At 51.4% G+C, this 16,671-nt stretch overlaps 1 protein-coding gene across 9 annotated transcripts in view; it reads right to left on the bottom strand.

Annotated features, from left to right (window-relative positions):
* PCNT (pericentrin) overlaps positions 1-15,362 on the bottom strand; it is a 100,915-nt gene extending 85,553 nt beyond the window's left edge. For 6 of the 9 annotated variants that reach the window (XM_072807253.1, XM_072807261.1, XM_072807260.1 and 3 more), the window contains exons 1-2: positions 14,602-14,742; positions 12,890-13,096 (exon numbers count right to left, since the gene is read on the bottom strand). In XM_072807253.1, coding sequence (XP_072663354.1) covers positions 12,890-13,096; positions 14,602-14,715 — 321 coding nt within the window. In that variant the 5' untranslated portion in view covers positions 14,716-14,742. Of the gene's footprint in view, positions 1-12,889; positions 13,097-14,601; positions 14,744-15,180 lie in introns of those variants that run through there. The other 3 variants (XM_072807257.1, XM_072807258.1, XM_072807259.1) reach the window with 3 other exon arrangements.
* Positions 15,363-16,671: the final 1,309 nt, after the last annotated feature.

The raw sequence follows: 16,671 nt of genomic DNA, 5'->3' as shown, positions 1-16,671 counted from the left end.
CCCTTGAAAAACTCAGTGCATCTGCTGCCCTTGGGAAAATCCCTGCAGGGGGCAGGCCCTCCTGCTGACTTGGCACCCGCCTCGTGCACCAGGGGGCCCTGCACCCTTGGAACGGCTATGCCCCCCTCCTCTAGCTCGTCTGGGACCTGCCAGCCTCCGTGACCATGCCAAGCCTGGGTCGCCACCCCTGCAGGGCTCCCGCGGCTCCCTGCACAGCAAGCACTCGGCACTGCCCGCGGGGACATCCGTGCAAGTGCCCCCGCCTCTGAGGGCCACTGTGGAATCAGACGGTTCAAAGAAGAGCGTTAGAGCCAACTGAATAGCATCATGGACCCTTCTTCAAATGAAGGGGCTTTTCCCCCACGGAAAATGGCAACACAGGAATGTCCAGTTCTAAACATAAAAGGCACGATCTTATGACATTTTTGCTACAAACATCAGAATCGCTGGATAGAATGTGACAAACATGACTCTATGTGCTCTTGGGAGAGGGGCACGCCTGGGCCAGACAGGAGGGCCGGGGACTGGAACGCCATCTGGGGCGACCGGGACACGCGAGCGGCGCACGCTCCAGAACCCACAATGCGGCCCGGAGGGCGGCCAGTCACGACGTCCGACACGGCAGCGTCCCGGAGGCCCGTGGACAGGACGGGACACGGCCGCGCCGCCCAGAGCGAGGCCACTGGGTGTGGGGAGGGCAGGGAGCCTACCCGCCTCCACGGCACGGCAGAGGCGACGTGGGGCGTCGCTCCCGAGACGGTACAACCCAGGCTCCTCGCCACGTGTTTACTAATGTACAGCTGCCGTGGGGCGCAGAAACCCCCGAGCAGAGGAACTGACCTAAAAAGAAGTCCTAGCAAAGGCGTACGGCCGGGACAGCAAGCGGACGTGAGGCTGGCACCGTCGGGAAGGGCCCCGCGGGCCGCGGCGCACACACTCACGGAGCCACAGCAGCACCTGCGTGAGGCGCGCCCCAGGCCGCCCCAGGAGGGTAACAGGTGTGCGGGGAGCGCGACCTTCGGCAGCGCCCACAGGGGCCCGCACGACGTGCAGCCCCCCGGCCCGGGCCGCACGGGGGTCACACCGCAGAACTGCCTGCACCTCCCGACACCCGGCAGGGCTCAAACCTATGTACTCACAAAAAGGTACCGTCACGCTTAAAGTAGAAGCAGCTTCAAGTCCTGCCTGGGAAACCTCTCGTTGTTCAAATTGGTGTCAGTGTCTTTAAAAAATCCAAACAGGGGGCGCCTGGGGGGCTCGGCGGTGGAGCATCTGCCTCGGCCCAGGGCGTGACCCGGGGTCCCGGGATCGAGTCCCGCGTCGGGCTCCCCACAGGGAGCCTGCTTCTCCCTCTGCCTGTCTCTGCCTCTATGTCTCTCATGAATAAATAAAATCTTTGAAATAAATAAATAAAGGTATAGAAACGAAGCGTATTACTACTTCAAAAAGGATAAAAAGAGAATTAAAAACAAGAAATGCCCCGATAAAAAATAATCCAAAGCCCCACCTCCACTGTAAAAAGAGAAAAAAGCAAACAAAACACATAGAAAGCCTAAATTAAATAAAATGTAAACTCAAACACATCAGAGATGACATTACCCACTAAAAAGACAAAGACTGTCAGATAACTCTAAAGAATCAATCCCATGCTGTTTAGCAGGGCATACATCTAAAACACAAGGATGCAAGATGTTGGAAGAGAAAGAATAAAAAACACTGGTATCGTGTCTGATCCATTTACACAAAGTTTTTTTTTAAGGTTTATTTGAGAAAGAGAACAGGAGAGAGCACAAGCAGGGGGAGGGGCAGAGGGAGAAGCAGACTCCGTGCCGAGCAGGGAGCCTGAGGTGGGACTCGATCCCAGGACCCCGGGATCATGACCTGAGCTGAAGGCAGAGGCCTAACCAACTGAGCCACCCAGGAGCCCCTTTATTGTTTTATTCTTACTCCTGCAAATTACTTGTGAAATAACTTAAACAGAAAGTAAAAGCATCCAGGGACCCAGATGATAAATAGCGGTAGTCCACACGAATCGGAGTCGGAAGGGTTCTGGAACCATACCTACCATACCTAAACCATACCTAAACCTCCTACAGCCCTATGTTTTAAACCTTTAATACAAGTCTCTGTGAAGGTGATTTTCCTCTGAAATTCTTGACCTCCGAGCAAGGTCTGGATGGTTCTTTTACAAGATGACCCATACTTCCTTTGTTCCTGACACATAACTGGAAGGTCAAATGCTGCTTTCTGCCATTTCTCAGTTAACTGCCAGGAAGGAACGGAAGGAAAATGCCTTTTCAGATCCTCCACTTAAATTGTGAGGGAAGGTGGCTAGATCTTGAACATTTACCATGAAGTCCTTCTGCAACTCTATCTCTGCTTATAACCTCCTAAAGAAACTCAAATCTAAAGCTGCTTACAAAGCTTACATGGTTTATGTGGGACGCCCGGGTGGCTCAGCAGTTTAACGTCTGCCTCCGGCTCAGGTCGTAATCCTGGGATCCGGGATCGAGTCCGGCCTCAGGCTCCCTGCATGGAGCCTGCTTCTCCCTCTGCCTGTGTCTCTCATGAATAAATAAATAAAATCCTTTAAAAAAATAAAATAAAAGTGAAACTTCTAAAAAGCTCCCCATGGGCAGAGTAAAGCAAAGACACCTTTACTCCTGCCCCTACAAGGGCCCATCCTCTGCTGACACAGACACGGCTACAGCGCAGGGAAGCCTATGTGCCCATGACTGTCCTGCCACCAAGCGATCTGTGCTGGACTTGGAACAGTGAACCCTTTCCTGGAAGTTTACTTTTCAGAAGATGATTACTCCAGGCCCCAAGATCACAACCTGAGCCAAAGTCACACACAACCAACCGAGCCACTCAGGCACCCACGATTGATTTTTAAGTCATTGTGGGGCTCAAACTTATAACCCCAAGATCAAGAGTCACATGCCCTACCGACTGAGCCAGCCAGGTGCTCCTAACATGGTACTTTACCTATACACATGAAAAATTTTTAAAGTCTGTAATTAAAAATAACTTGTTGAAAAATAATAAAAATTTGAAAAATTGTGAATGAAGGTAAAGTCACACACAGAGAAAAACCAATAAGCGTGACTGTATGTATATTTTAAAGGCTGGAAATTGATCCGTGTACCTATCTCAAGAAGTTAGAAAAACAACAAAATTAAAACCCAACATAATTTAAAATAAGAAACTATATATAGTAAGAGCATAAGTTAAACATAAATGTATACATAAAAGAATAAACATTAATTTAAGGATGTATTTATTTAAAAAAAAAAAAAAATAAATAAAGATGCATCTATTTGAAAGAGACCAAGTGCACACCCACGGGGCTTGATCCCACAATCCATGAGATCATGACCTGAGCCAAAACCGACTGAGCCACCCAGGTACCCCTGAAGTTCATTTTTTTATAAGAATAATAAATATTAACTTGTGGTGAGACTAATAAAGGCACAATTACCTTTAAAAAATGAAGAAGGTCGGGATGTCTGGGTGGCTCAGCGGTTGAGTGTCTGCCTTTGGCTCAGGGCATGACCCCAGGGTCCCAGGATGGAGTCCCACATCGGGCTCCCTGCATGGAGCCTGCTTCTCCCTCTGCCTGTGTCTCTGCCCCCCCCCCCCTCTCTCTCTCTCTCTCTGTCTCTGTCTCTCATGAACAAATACATTAAAATGTTAGAAAAAAAAAAAGAGAGAGATGCCTGGGTGGCTCAGCAGTTGAACGTCTGCCTTCAGCTCAGGTCGTGATCCCAGGATCCAGGATCTGGTCCCACACTAGCTCCTTGCAGGGAGCCTGCTTCTCCCTCTGCCTATGTCTCTGCTTCTCTCTGTCTGTGTCTCTCATGAATGAAAAAATAAAATCTTTTAAAAAAAATGAAGAGGGTCATTAATACTGGTGCCACAACCACTAAGAAGAGAACATTCCTATGAAAAAATGCCAACTAGAAGATCAGATAAAAAAGTGAATTCTGAGAAAAAGCCTTAGTGAATAGTCTGATAATTCTTAAATAAGTGGAATCCGTAATTAAAGACTTTCCCACAAACAAAACCTCAGTTCACCAGCTGAGGAGACCTCAGCTCATCAGGTAAGGCCATCCTGACAAGGAGGTTAAAGTACAGGTCATCTTCTCACAAAAATACATGCTTTCTCTGTAGCAACTGAGATGATCATATAACTTTTCTCTTTGAGTCTATTAATGAATAGCACTAATTTCTTTGGCTAATCTTGCGCAACACTAAAATACACTCCACTTGGGGTGCCTGGGTGGCTCAGCTGGTTAAGCCTCCAACTCTTCACTTCGGCTCTGGTCATTATCTCAAGGTTGTAAGACTGAGCTCCACATCAGGCTCCACGCTCTGCACTGAGTCTGCTTGTCCCTCTCCCTATGCTCTGCCCCCACCTTGCGCTCTCTCTCTCTCTCTCTCTCTCAAATAAATAAAATCTTAAAAAAAGAAAACCACTCCACTCTACATCCACCCAAACTGCTAATACAGAAGGAAAAAAAAAAAACAAAAAAAAGGCTGTCAATATCAATCACAGATGTTATGGGACAAGTGATCCTTACACGTCACTACTAAAAATAGAAAAAACTGTTTTACACGATTCAACATGTGCATGTTGAAAACATACGTGTACACTGATCCAATAATTAAATTACAGCCTCAATAAAAACATGTGCACATGTACACCAAGAGACCTATGTAAGAATGTACAGAGCAAATGCCAAATAACAGTGGAGCAAACAGATGGAGGTACATTCATACAACAGACTACTACACACCAACGAAGATGAATAAACTATAGCTCTTAACATGGATGAACCTCATAAATAAGACACTTGATATAAAGATCCAAACTCGGGATCCCTGGGTGGCGCAGTGGTTTGGCGCCTGCCTTTGGCCCAGGGCGCGATCCTGGAGATCTGGGATCAAATCCCACGTCGGGTTCCTGGTGAATGGAGCCTGCTTCTCCCTCTGCCTATGTCTCTGCCTCTCTCTCTCTCCCCCTGTGTGACTATCATAAATAAATAAAAATTAAAAAAAAAAAAGATCCAAACTCAAGACAGGCATACTTGAGATTATTCCATTTATTAAAGTTAAAATATCAGGGGTATCTGGCTAGGTCAGTTGGTAATGTATATGACTCTTCATCTCAGAGTCAGGAGTTCAAACACCACATTGGGTATAGAGATTACTTAAAGAAAAAAACTTTAAAAAAATTCAAAAATCAACAAGACTGTAGTTCTAAAAGTCAAGGTACTCAATACACAAAAAGTAACTTGAGACAAATCTATGATTTGTCTTATTTATTCATGAGACAGAGAGAGGCAGAGACACAGGCAGAGGGAGAAGCAGGCTCCCCATGGGGAGCCCCATGTGGGACTCGATCCTGGGACCCCGGGATCACACCCTGAGCAGAAGGCAGACGCTCAACCACTGAGCCCCCCAGGCGTCCCACAACAAAGTCATTTTCAGACAAAAAAAGAAAAGCCTAGAAAATTCATCAGCAGACCTGCACTACCCAAAAAACTGTTGAAAGGAAGTTCTTCAGGAAAAATGATACACGATGAAAAATAGGGTCTATACCAACACACAAAAGCCCTGGAATTGGCAGATAAATTGGTAAACATAAAAGATCACTTTCATTTTTTTAAGATATTTGTTCATTCATTCGTTCATTCCACACCCAGCATGGAGCCCAACATGGGGCTTGAACCCAGGATCCTGAGATCAAGACCTGGGCTGAGATCAAGAGTCCGATGCTTAAACTGCTGTGATTTCCATGATACTGTACGTGGAAAAAAGCAGGATACAGAAAAGTATGTAACATATCCTGCTACTAAAAACAAATAAATGCTAAAGAATATATGCACATATTTATTTACTTTCGTTTTTATGATCATAACAATAGGGGCCCCTGGGTGGCTCAATCAGTTATGGGTCTCCCTTTGGCTCAGGTCATGGTCCCAGGATCCTGGGATGAAGCCAGCATCTGGCTCCCTGCTCAATGGGGAGCCTGCTTCTCCTTCTCCCTCTCCCCCCAGCTCATACTTAACACACTCAGGCTCACTCTCTAATATTTTTTAAAACACAGAAAAAGAAAGAAATGTAACAATAAGCAAAAAACTAAATAGTTAACTAGAAAGCAAGAAAAAAAATAGTACATAAGGGAAAGGCATAGTCAAATTATCTGAATATGCTTTGACTTTATAGATTTAATTTTAGAACCATGTTGACGTTTTACATAATTGTAAAACAAAATCAAAACAAATGAAAATCCCTAAAACATGAAGAGATAATAAAACAAATAAATATAAATATATTAAGTTACCAGCTTAATCACACAGAGCAGAACTATTTCAAGTGACTTTAATATGACTGTGGAAAATATCTAAAGGACAAAAATAAGTACAAAGAAATGTTGGTATTGGGGCAGCCCAGGTGGCTCAGCGGTTTAGCGCCGCCTTCGGCCCAGGGTGTGATCCTGGAGACCCGGGATCGAGTCCCTGCATGGAGCCTGCTTCTCCCTCTGCTTGTGTCTCTGCCTTTCTCTCTCTGGGTCTCTCATGAATAAACAAATAAAATCTTTAAAAAATATATTGGTATTGTAAAACTATATATAATGATTACTGGGTAATTACGTTCATGTTAGGAACATATATTTTTAATGTTAGAAATTTCAAACTTGAGTAAATTGCAACCTGTTGATCTGAATATGTCAGTATTAAATCAACCTGTAGAACAAAACCCTAACTATTCACTGACATGACCTAAAAGCAATGAAACCCCTAACGTCCAGATCATGTTTCTGAAAACTCTTTCCCACTAAGAGGAGCCAGGAGTCAGAGAAATGAGCGGCTGCAGGCCTGGGGCAGGAAATACACAAGCTGACCTGCGACATTTTTTTCCCAAAAGCAAGGAAGCAAGCCATCATCGTGACCGTGGAGGGTCAAACTAAAGATTCTCTCCCTGGTCAAAGCTGGGAACATCTGAGCAGCACAGTAACAGACACAGAGTTGCTCACGACAAATCATTAAAACCAGGCCAATTTACAGTGATGCTCAAGAAAGCCACTTCATTGATCACAGTTGGACAAGTGTAGCCCAGGGAAACGCATAACCTTTTTAAACCAGTGACTAACGGGAAAGAATGAGGCTTTTTCCCTGATTCCCAATACAAACTGGACCTCGGGGTCACCAATCACCCATGAGGGGAGGCTCTCCCCACAGAACGTCACAATCCATAAGGAAGGAATGGCAGACCTGAGACATGATTATCTTGTGCGGTCCTGGAAAATGACAGTTCCGGGCAAGAACCCACATCGGCCACGGGAGCTCAGGAGGACCTCTCGGGTGGACAAGTGTGCAGACTGGGCCTCAAGCCACGACGCCAAGCAGCACCAGAGACCACAGGCCCCGCGTGCCTTCCGACACAAGTGCACAATTACACGCTGGCTACCGCTGAAACCACCACAACTCTCAACCGCAGGGAACAAACAGGGCTGCTGGAAGGATGAGGGGTGGGGGACAGGGTCACTGGGGCACGGGCATGAAGCAGGCACGCGATGGGACGCGCACTGGGCGCTGTACACGGTGGATGAATCACCGACCTCTACCCCTGAGAATAACAGTACACGGTACATTAACTTGAATGTAAATAAAATTCTGAAGGGGAAATTAATTAATTCTGAAAAAACCACCACCAAAATCTGACCAAGCCTCTACTCTAGACGGAAGTGGCAGTTTACAGAAACTACAGCAGAGGGCCAGGGTGTCAGAGGAAGCTTCCCAACAACCCACAGGGATGCAAACAACAAAATCCAAACTGCAGTCAATTCTCTGGGATAAACAGCAGATTGTCCTAACAACCACATCACGAAGGAAAGGGGGAGGGGTGTACAGATCACAGGAATTCACTGCTGTGTGTGGAACTCCAGCCTTTGGAAACCTTAGAACAGACGTCTGAGAACCCAGTAGGAATAACACATGATGGACAGCCCCGGTGGCCCAGCGGTTGAGCATCTGCCTTCAGCCCAGGGCATGATCCTGGGGTCCTGGGATCGAGTCCCACATCAGGCTCCCTGCATGCAGCCTGCTTCTCTCTCTGCCTGTGTCTCTGCCTCTCTGTCTCTCTGTTTCTCATGAATAAATAAATAAAAATATTTTTTAAAAAAAGGAATAACACATGGTGATTTTACATTTTTGGCTTATGATTACCATCAGCTCATTAAAGTAACAACTCTATGAAAAAACAGCTTTTGATGGCAGCCTGACCACTGCCCACCACGTGAAGAGCCAGCAGACACAGAGAAGGTTCTCTCTCCCTCATCTGTAGCCACCAGACTGCAGAGGAGCTCTGCAGCCGACAGTCAGCTGGGCAGGACCGTCGGCAGAGGAAAGATCAACACGTTCACAGACAACACATGTGGGATGCAAAAAAAAGAAAAAAAGAAAAAGAAAAAATTTAAGTGCGTTCCACTGTGTGTGGGGCCCAACACAGAACTTGAACTCACAACCCTAAAATCAAGACCCGAGCTGAGGTCAAGAGTCAGACTCTGAACCGACTGAGCCTCCCAGACACCCCTGTAAGTAAGATTTTGCCTGAATGAGCACGCACATCTTTCTAGAGAAGCCCACACATTTCATCAGCTTCTGGGTGTAAATCACGGCTTGAAGTAGGGAAGCAGTACTTATGATAAGTTATAAATAAAAAAACAGGGATCCCTGAGTGGTGCAGGGGTTTAGCGCCTGCCTTTGGCCCAGGGCGTGATCCTAGAGATCTGGGATCGAATCCCACGTCGGGCTCCCGGTGCATGGAGCCTGCTTCTCCCTCTGCCTGTGTCTCTGCCTCTCTCTCTCACTGTGTGCCTATCATAAGTAAATAAAAATTAATATAAAAAATAAATAAATAAATAATAAATAATAAATAAATAAATAAATAAATGAATGAATGAATGAATAAATAAATAAATAAATAAATAAAAAACCAAAATGCTTTGCCGTGGTCATTGCAGGACAGCAAATCCCTCGCACACCCCCTCTCGCACCGTTGCTCCCCCAAGCCCCTCAACCAGCTGAGATATCGCAGACTAACCGAGCTGCCCTATGTATGGAAAACTAGGTCGCAGCACATAGTGTCTCCACTACAAATGGACTGAAGCCACAGGCAGAGGTCCGCGGGCGGAGGGCCCCTCCCAGCGGTCTCGCTCACGCCAGGACGCCCCGGGCACCACGACCCGCCCCGGGCAGCGTGAGGCCGCTCTCCCCACCGCCCACCCCGCGCCGCCCTCACCCAGGCGGGAAGATTACTCACTCCCCAGCCGGGGCAGGGAAGGCACCAGCTCAGCACCTGAAAACGACGAATCCACGAGGTGGGAGCAAACACCTCGCCTTAGAACTTTACATCAAACGTGACACTTCCCTTGAAACGGGCAAGACGTTAGCCGACTAACAGTGACCCTGCTGGCGGGGAACGCCAGGGCACAGAGCCCCGCGAGCCGGAAGCTCCTCCACCCCGACCCGTCTCTCCACGACGTCGTCCTGGCTCGGATGCTCCTCCAGTGTGGACTCTCTAGCCTGAGCCTCTGACTTTCAAGCTGACTCTGATCCTCAGGCAACATGTTCTGTCCTTTAAAAGACAAAGGTCAAGTATTTCTCTCCTACTCTGAGCCCGTGAAGGTCCGAGCACGCCACTCGCCACGGCGCCAATCAGCCTTCCACAGCCTTTCTCTCAATATGACCTTCAGATTTATCACATCCTCCCCCCGTTACGGAATGACTGGTGTCCCCCAGATTCCAGCCTCTGAGGAGGGGATTAAGGTTAAATGAACTCACAGGGTGGGGCCTGGTGTCCCTGTAACAGGAAGGTAGGGACACATGGAGAACAGCGTCCACAGGAGAATCAGCCCTGCCCGCACCCGATCTCAATGTCCAGCCTCCGGACCATGAGAGGACAAGCACCTGCTGTGTGAGCCTCCAGCCTGCAGTATTTCATCACAGGGCCAAGCTGACCAAGACGCACCCGGGAAGCAGGTGGGGGTGCTGCGGTCAGAGACACCTCCGCATGAGCAAGCAGCTCTGGAACCGGGTGATGGGCAGGGGCCGCTGGCAGAGATGCAGGTGCCACAGGCCCTTCCAGCGAGGCCTCCGAGAGGATTGGAAAACGTGCCGTTGGGAGGCTGGAGCAAAGGTGACCGGTGGACGCACGTGGCCAAGAGCTTTGCTGCACTGTGCTCAGTGGGAGGCGGAACTTGCAAGCGAAGACGCAGGATATCCAGCTGAGCAGGGGTGGCCTGCTGCTCCTTTCAGCTCACGCTAAGACGGAGGGGAGAAACTCTGAAGAACTGCTAGCAAAGAGGGCCCAGAACTTGAAGATTTGGAAAATTCTCTGCAAAAACGGAGCATGTGCATTCTGCAGAGAAACCACGGGCGTGGCCGCGACTGCTGGCTCAGAGATCACTCGGGGAGTCAGCCAGTCACCAGCCACGGCCAGAAAGGGAAGTGAAGTGGAGCTGATACCGGCAGAGACACTGCCAGTCTGCATCACAGGAAACAGGCAGGCAGGCTGGAGTAAGATCTTTCAGACTTCTGGGATTCTACAAACACGACCACGTGTTATCGTTCCACAAAAGGGCAGAATGACCCTCACAGTGATATGGGGGCCAGAGGCCATCGGGGGCTGCCACGCCCGGCAGGCCAGGCTGTTTCCTCCTCAGTTTCAGAAGATGGGGTCCTTTCCTCAAGCTCAGCAAGAGTGTCTGCCCAGGGGTCAGGGTGGGGCCTCCATGTAGGGCCACGTGGGGAGGCTGCAGGCTCAGTGGCCCTGAGGGCAGAGCATCCAGCCAAGGAGGATTATTTTCTTAGTCTTAAAATGCAACAGAGAGATGCCTGAGTGGCTCAATGGTTGAGCATCTGCCTCTGGCTCAGGCCATGATCTCAGGGTCCTGGGATCAAGTCCCGCCTCGGGCTCCCCACTCAGTGAGGAGTCTGCTTCTCCCTCTGCCTCTGCCCCGCCCCCTTCCTGTGCTCTCTGTCTCAAAAATAAATGAAATCTTAAGAAAAAAAAAAAAAAAAAAAAACCAGCAAGGACTCTTCAAAGATGCCCAACTTAAAAAGACAAGTTAAGACTGAGAAACTAAAAAAAAAAAAAGAAAAAAAGAAAAAAAAAAAGACTGAGAAACTAACCCAGAATGGAGTAGACTGAGGTGGCAGGGCGCTGAAATACAATACAGAACCTTGGACGGGTAAAAGGGCAGTAGTGGGACAGTAGAGAGGATTTAAATAAGCTCCATCAATTAGCTCATGATATTGTTTCAGCGTCAAATGAAACATTATGATACCATACCGATAACACAAGACAGTAATATTTCAAGAGCCTAAGTGGAAGAAGGTATCTACAAACCCTGTGCTAATTTTTGCAAATTTTTTGTTAAGCCAGACATTATTTCAAAGTGAAAAACTAAAACATGTAGAAGATTTAATATAAAAAGATTTCTTTGACTTGAGAGTAAAATTAAAATAAATAACTTAATCATAAATCAGGAGGTTTTCTCCTCAAGATGCCTAGGAGAGGGACGCCTGGGCGGCTCAGTGGCTGAGCATCTGCCTTCAGCCTGGGGCGTGATCCTGGAGTCCCGGGATCGAGTCCCCCATCAGGCTCTCTGCATGGAGCCTGCTTCTCCCTCTGCCTGTGTCTCTGCCCCCTCCCCCTGTGTCTCTCATGAATAAATAAAATCTTAAAAAAAAAAAAAAAAAAGGAGCCTAAGAGAAAACATACAGAGAAGAGTAACATAGCTTTCGTTCACTGGCACAGCTGCGACGGAGACGGCTGCTGAGAACTGCTGCTCTACCCCAAGACAAGCACAGAGGATGACGGTGACCCTCTGGCCTGCAGGGGGAAAAGGGGTGAGATGGGATCGGCTGGCCAGATGCTCCCCAGATGAGGGAGTACAACAGCTAAGTCATCCAAATTTTCAAAAAAAGTAAAAAATCCAGATGTGGTAAGGTATAATAAATTTAACATGCTGGCAATGATTCCACTTCTCCAGTCAAGCAGAACAGATACATGATGATTTTTCGTCAAGTTCTGCCTCCAGCCACCCGTATTCCAGCTCATTCTAGACAACACCTAAAGCTGTTCCTGCTCCGTGTACACAGCAAGGCCCCGAGATCCCACTCTAGGCCATCAGGAGGCCAGCGGGCTCAGCGCCCTCAATACCCACATCCACTAGTCGGCCACACCTGCCCCTGCAGCTCACGGGGCCTCAAGCAGAGGATGGTGGTGCCTCATCCAGCAAGACACCATTTGTGCAACACCTGCACTCATTCCCTCTTCATTCCACTCAGAGAGAAGGTAAAGAGCAAAGAACGATAAGCAGGCGAAGGAATGTTATGGCTTCAGTGTGCAAAGACAAGCCTGTGAAAGGGGCTGACACGTACAGCCACACCCACACTGATAAAATTTCCAAGCAAGAACCTACGCTGACACTTGTCTTCAATCAAAATCCCAAAATCATAGAAGATCAAATCAGTTGGAGTGAAAACACAAAAATATATTCCCTTTTTGTAAAGTCAAATTCTTTTCCCACCTTTAATGGGCAAAAGCGGATCAAAGTCACACGGGTCACAGCTAGAAAATAAGCAAAATGCTGGGGATCCCTGGGTGGCTCAGCGGTTTGGCGCCTGCCTTTGGCCCAGGGCGTGATCCTGGAGACCTGGGATCGAGTCCCACGTCAGGCTCCTGGCATGGAGCCTGCTTCTCCTTCCTCCTGTATCTCTGTCTCTCTCTCTCTATCATAAATAAATAAAAAAAATAAATCTTAAAAAAAAAAAAGATAAGCAAAATGCTAAAGCACTGCGCTGAGGACACCTACTTGTGCTGCTCCTGCTCCGTCAGGGGTGTCGCTGCACGACGTGTCTCTGCAAACGTCCCCTCCTCTTCCCAGGAGTCCACCATCCTCGGTGGCTACCGGGCTCTCCTCCTGGACAGGCGCATCGACAGCCGGGCCCTTCCTCTTCGCCGTCTTTTTCTTCGGATACGCACAGTCACCTTTTGTTTTTCTCTGTCGGAAGTGAGCAAGCTGCGCAAAAACGTAGAGAAATAGTAAAGGCAAAGATAAGTAAGAAAAAAGTAACAGAACCACAAAGCCAAGGAGCTGGTGGGGAACATGAGGCTCTGGGGCTGGCTCAGTGTACTCAGCCAAACCTCGCCAGACCCACGTCAACCAACAGATCCCTGTCCTACAAACTCTGCCTTCATTAATACCTGCGATGCTAGCATTTAAGTTCAGAATTCTCTCTGAAGTCCCATAACGAGGACTGTTAATTATGCCTACATACGGACGAGAGAAAGCAATACGGCCAATTGGCAAAATAGCTTTCCTAGCCCCTGGCAGTTTTCAGAAAAATACAACTGAAAAAAATACATCTATTAATCAAGACGTGCCTAAGGTTTAAAACTACGTGAATACTAAATCTCTTTTTGCCCCCATTTCCCCCCAAATGAGGAAATATATAGCCTAGCCAAAACTTCCTAGCCATAGAATCTGAGGCAAGGTACAGAAATAGCAAAAAATTAATTAAGCCAGGTCAATCTAAGATCCTCCTTTATGGAATCAGATGTTCTATTTTTCATGACACAGCTCACCAATGCACCAGGGACCTCCACAGAATGTCACCCATCAGAAGACACAACCCAGCTCCGTTCAGCGCCTCAAACTGACAAGGTTTTGGACTCTGTCCACACACCGTCTCCCACTAAGACCTTATTCAAACATAGGAGATCGAACATCGGCTGGTCACGGGGGGCCGTCGGCTCCTTCGAATGACAACCGTGCTCATAAAAGCAAATGCATCTAAGGACTGCTTGTGCAAATGTAACAGAAGTGCTCACTTTCACAGACAGGAAAATCACATAAGGCCACTTGAGCGAGAAAATCCGTGTCTGCGGGACAGAGCCTGCCTTCCAAGCCAGTCCCGTGTTCCCCCCCACATGGTCATGCCCGACTCTGGCCTGGGGCCTCCCAACAAGAGATGCCCGGTTTCATCTTGCAACAAGGTGACCCTTCCTCGTCACCCCTCCATGCACCTTTACTGCAGGTGGGGGCGGGGAGGGGGGAGGGGGAGGAGGAACACATGCCAAGTATTCAACTCCAGCTCCTCTTCATCTCCCGCCCGTGTTGGTGCCGGGCACCTGCCAGCCACCACCTCCCTCTTTGAACCCCAGTCCACGTCTCTTCTTCGCAAGAAGGCTGCACAAGGCCACCCTGTCCCCTGCCTGTTGCCACGAGACGCTGCTGTCAGGCCACGGCGGGCTGCGATGGGCTCCTTCAAAGGATGCTCCTGCAGAGCATCTCCGGTGACCCGGTCTGTGTCAAACCCCAGTGTCCGGCCACTGCCAACCCCAACACCGCACCTTCACGCGGCTCTACCTGCCAACAGGTGACACCGACCCCGCGCTCAGCCCTGCCCCACAGGGCCTGCCACCTGCCGCAGCTCCCAGGGCACCCACAGGCGCCTCGGTCAGGGGTGGGGCCCCGCCAGGAAGGCCAGCCCGAGGGGCCGCTGCAGCAGGGCCCCCCCTCACCTGGGCCCCAGGGAAGGGGAAGCGGCAGGCCCCGTGCAATGTCAACACTTCAGGTGCCCCCGCACCAACACTCCAAGACTTCCAGACGTTAAAAAAAAAAAAAAAAAGCTGCATAATTCCAGGTACAGCAAAAATCTGCAGATAGTGTCCAGTAGGAGGAGGCCGCGGCGCTAGCGGGGGGCGGGGCAGCTCCTGAGGCCACGCCCTCAGGCCACGCCCAGGCCACGCCCCTCCCGGCCTAGCGTTTCCCCGCCCCGCGCACAGGCGCAGCCCCGCGAATCCCGGCATGCCCCGCGCCCGGCCTCCACGCGCGGGAGTCCCACCCCCCACGTACGTCCCCAGCTGGTGATTGGCTGCGGCCGCCACGGGGGCGGGGCCGGGCAGAGGGCGGCGGATTCAAGATGGCGGCGGTCAGGAGGCGGCTTCCAGCCGAGTCGGCGGGAAGGGCAAGGCCTTGGCGGCGGTCCCCGGCGCACCGCATCGCTCCTCGCAGGGGACGGCAGCCGTCGCCGGGACCTGCCCTTGGGAACCCGCGCTGGGACAGCGGGAGGAGGAGCAGGAGGAGGCGCCGCCGTTTACCTTCGCTCTCCCGGCCTCCACCTTTCTGCGCCGCTGCTCTTGCTCATCTTCGTCCATCTCCCTCCGGGGTTTCCCGCGGGCCCCCCGAGAGGGCACGGGGTCCACACGCCGCCGCCCTCCGCTCTATTTACACTCCCTCCCCCTAGTCCGGGCTCGCCCTCCCCCCGCGACAACTGTCACGCAGACGTGAGCCCGGCTCCGCCCCCTGCGTGCGCCGTCCGCCCCGCAGCCAATCAGGGGCGCCGTGGTCCTGCCCTCGCGCACGCGCAATCGGGGCGGGGCGGCCCACACGGGACTCCGCCCCTGCCGGCAGCTGGCCTCCCATTGGCGGGATGAAGGCCCCGCCTCCCAGCGGGGCCAATGGCGGGGCGCGAAGGCCTCGGAGCCCTCTGTGATTGGTCGGATTTGAAGAGGGCGTCGCAGCTGCGGGCGCGGGCGCGGAGGGCGGCTTCCCCGGCGCGGGCTGCGAGGCCCTTGGGCGGTCGTGTCCCCCGTCGGGTACCCCCGGAGCTGCCGGTCGGCGCCAGGGAGCCAGGCCCGGAGCTCGCGGGCCGCGCGGAGGGCCCCTCGGTGGGCGGTGGCTCCGGTGGAACTCCGGTTCCCCGGGCGCCGCCCCCGTGTGACCCCTGGACCGCGCTGCGGCCGCGCGGGGGGGCGGGGCGGGGACTCTCCTCCCTGGGGACGCGCTTCCGGGCGGAGTGGGCACCGGCCCGCAGCCTTGACCCCGGGGTCAGGGGGGGATGGGGGGACCCCGGGGGGGACAGGCCGGGCCGCGCCTTGACCCCGGGGTCAGAGGGGGATGGGGGGACCCTGGGGGGGGCGGGCCGGGCCGCGCCTTGACCTCGGGGTCAGGGGGGGATGGGGGGACCCCGGGGGGGGGACAGGCCGGGCCGCGCCTTGACCTCGGGGTCAGGGGGGGATGGGGGGACCCTGGGAGGGAGCGGGCCAGGCCGTGGCATCTATCCGGGGCTCCCCAGGGACCGGCCCGCAGCCTTGACCCCCGGGGTCAGGGGGGCCCTGGGGGGCGGTGGGGTCAGCCTCCCACTCCTGACGTCACTCGGCCCGGGCTCCAGCCCCAGCGCGGCTGCTGCTCAGAGGGGACTCAGCTGGACACGCTGCCCCCGCGCGCTCTCTAAAGCAAATAAGTCTTTGAAGAGTAAAGTCTTAAAATTTTCAAAGAAAAAAGAGGAAGACAGCTCTGGTTGTGCATTCGCGGTCTGCGTGGGAGTCCAGTCTCGTGAAATCACTGCTCCTCGGCCTCAGACTTGGCTTGAAGCTGCTTGTCCAGCGGGGAACAGCGCAGGGCCCTATTCCCAGCCCTCGGTCGGCTGCGCAGCTCCATGGAAGCTGATGGACCCACCAGCAACTCCGCGCGTCTCACCCGGTGTCGTGTTGCTGTCGCCAGACCGTCCACGCTCGGGCTTTCACCGAGGGCCGATCCTGTCTAAACGGGCTTCACGCTCTCGGTCTCGTTTTAACTCTTCTCATTCC

The sequence above is a fragment of the Canis lupus genome, chromosome 30, assembly GCF_048164855.1.
Source record: "Canis lupus baileyi chromosome 30, mCanLup2.hap1, whole genome shotgun sequence".
Taxonomy (NCBI): Eukaryota; Metazoa; Chordata; class Mammalia; order Carnivora; family Canidae; genus Canis; species Canis lupus.
This window is presented reverse-complemented; position numbering and strand designations above follow the sequence as displayed.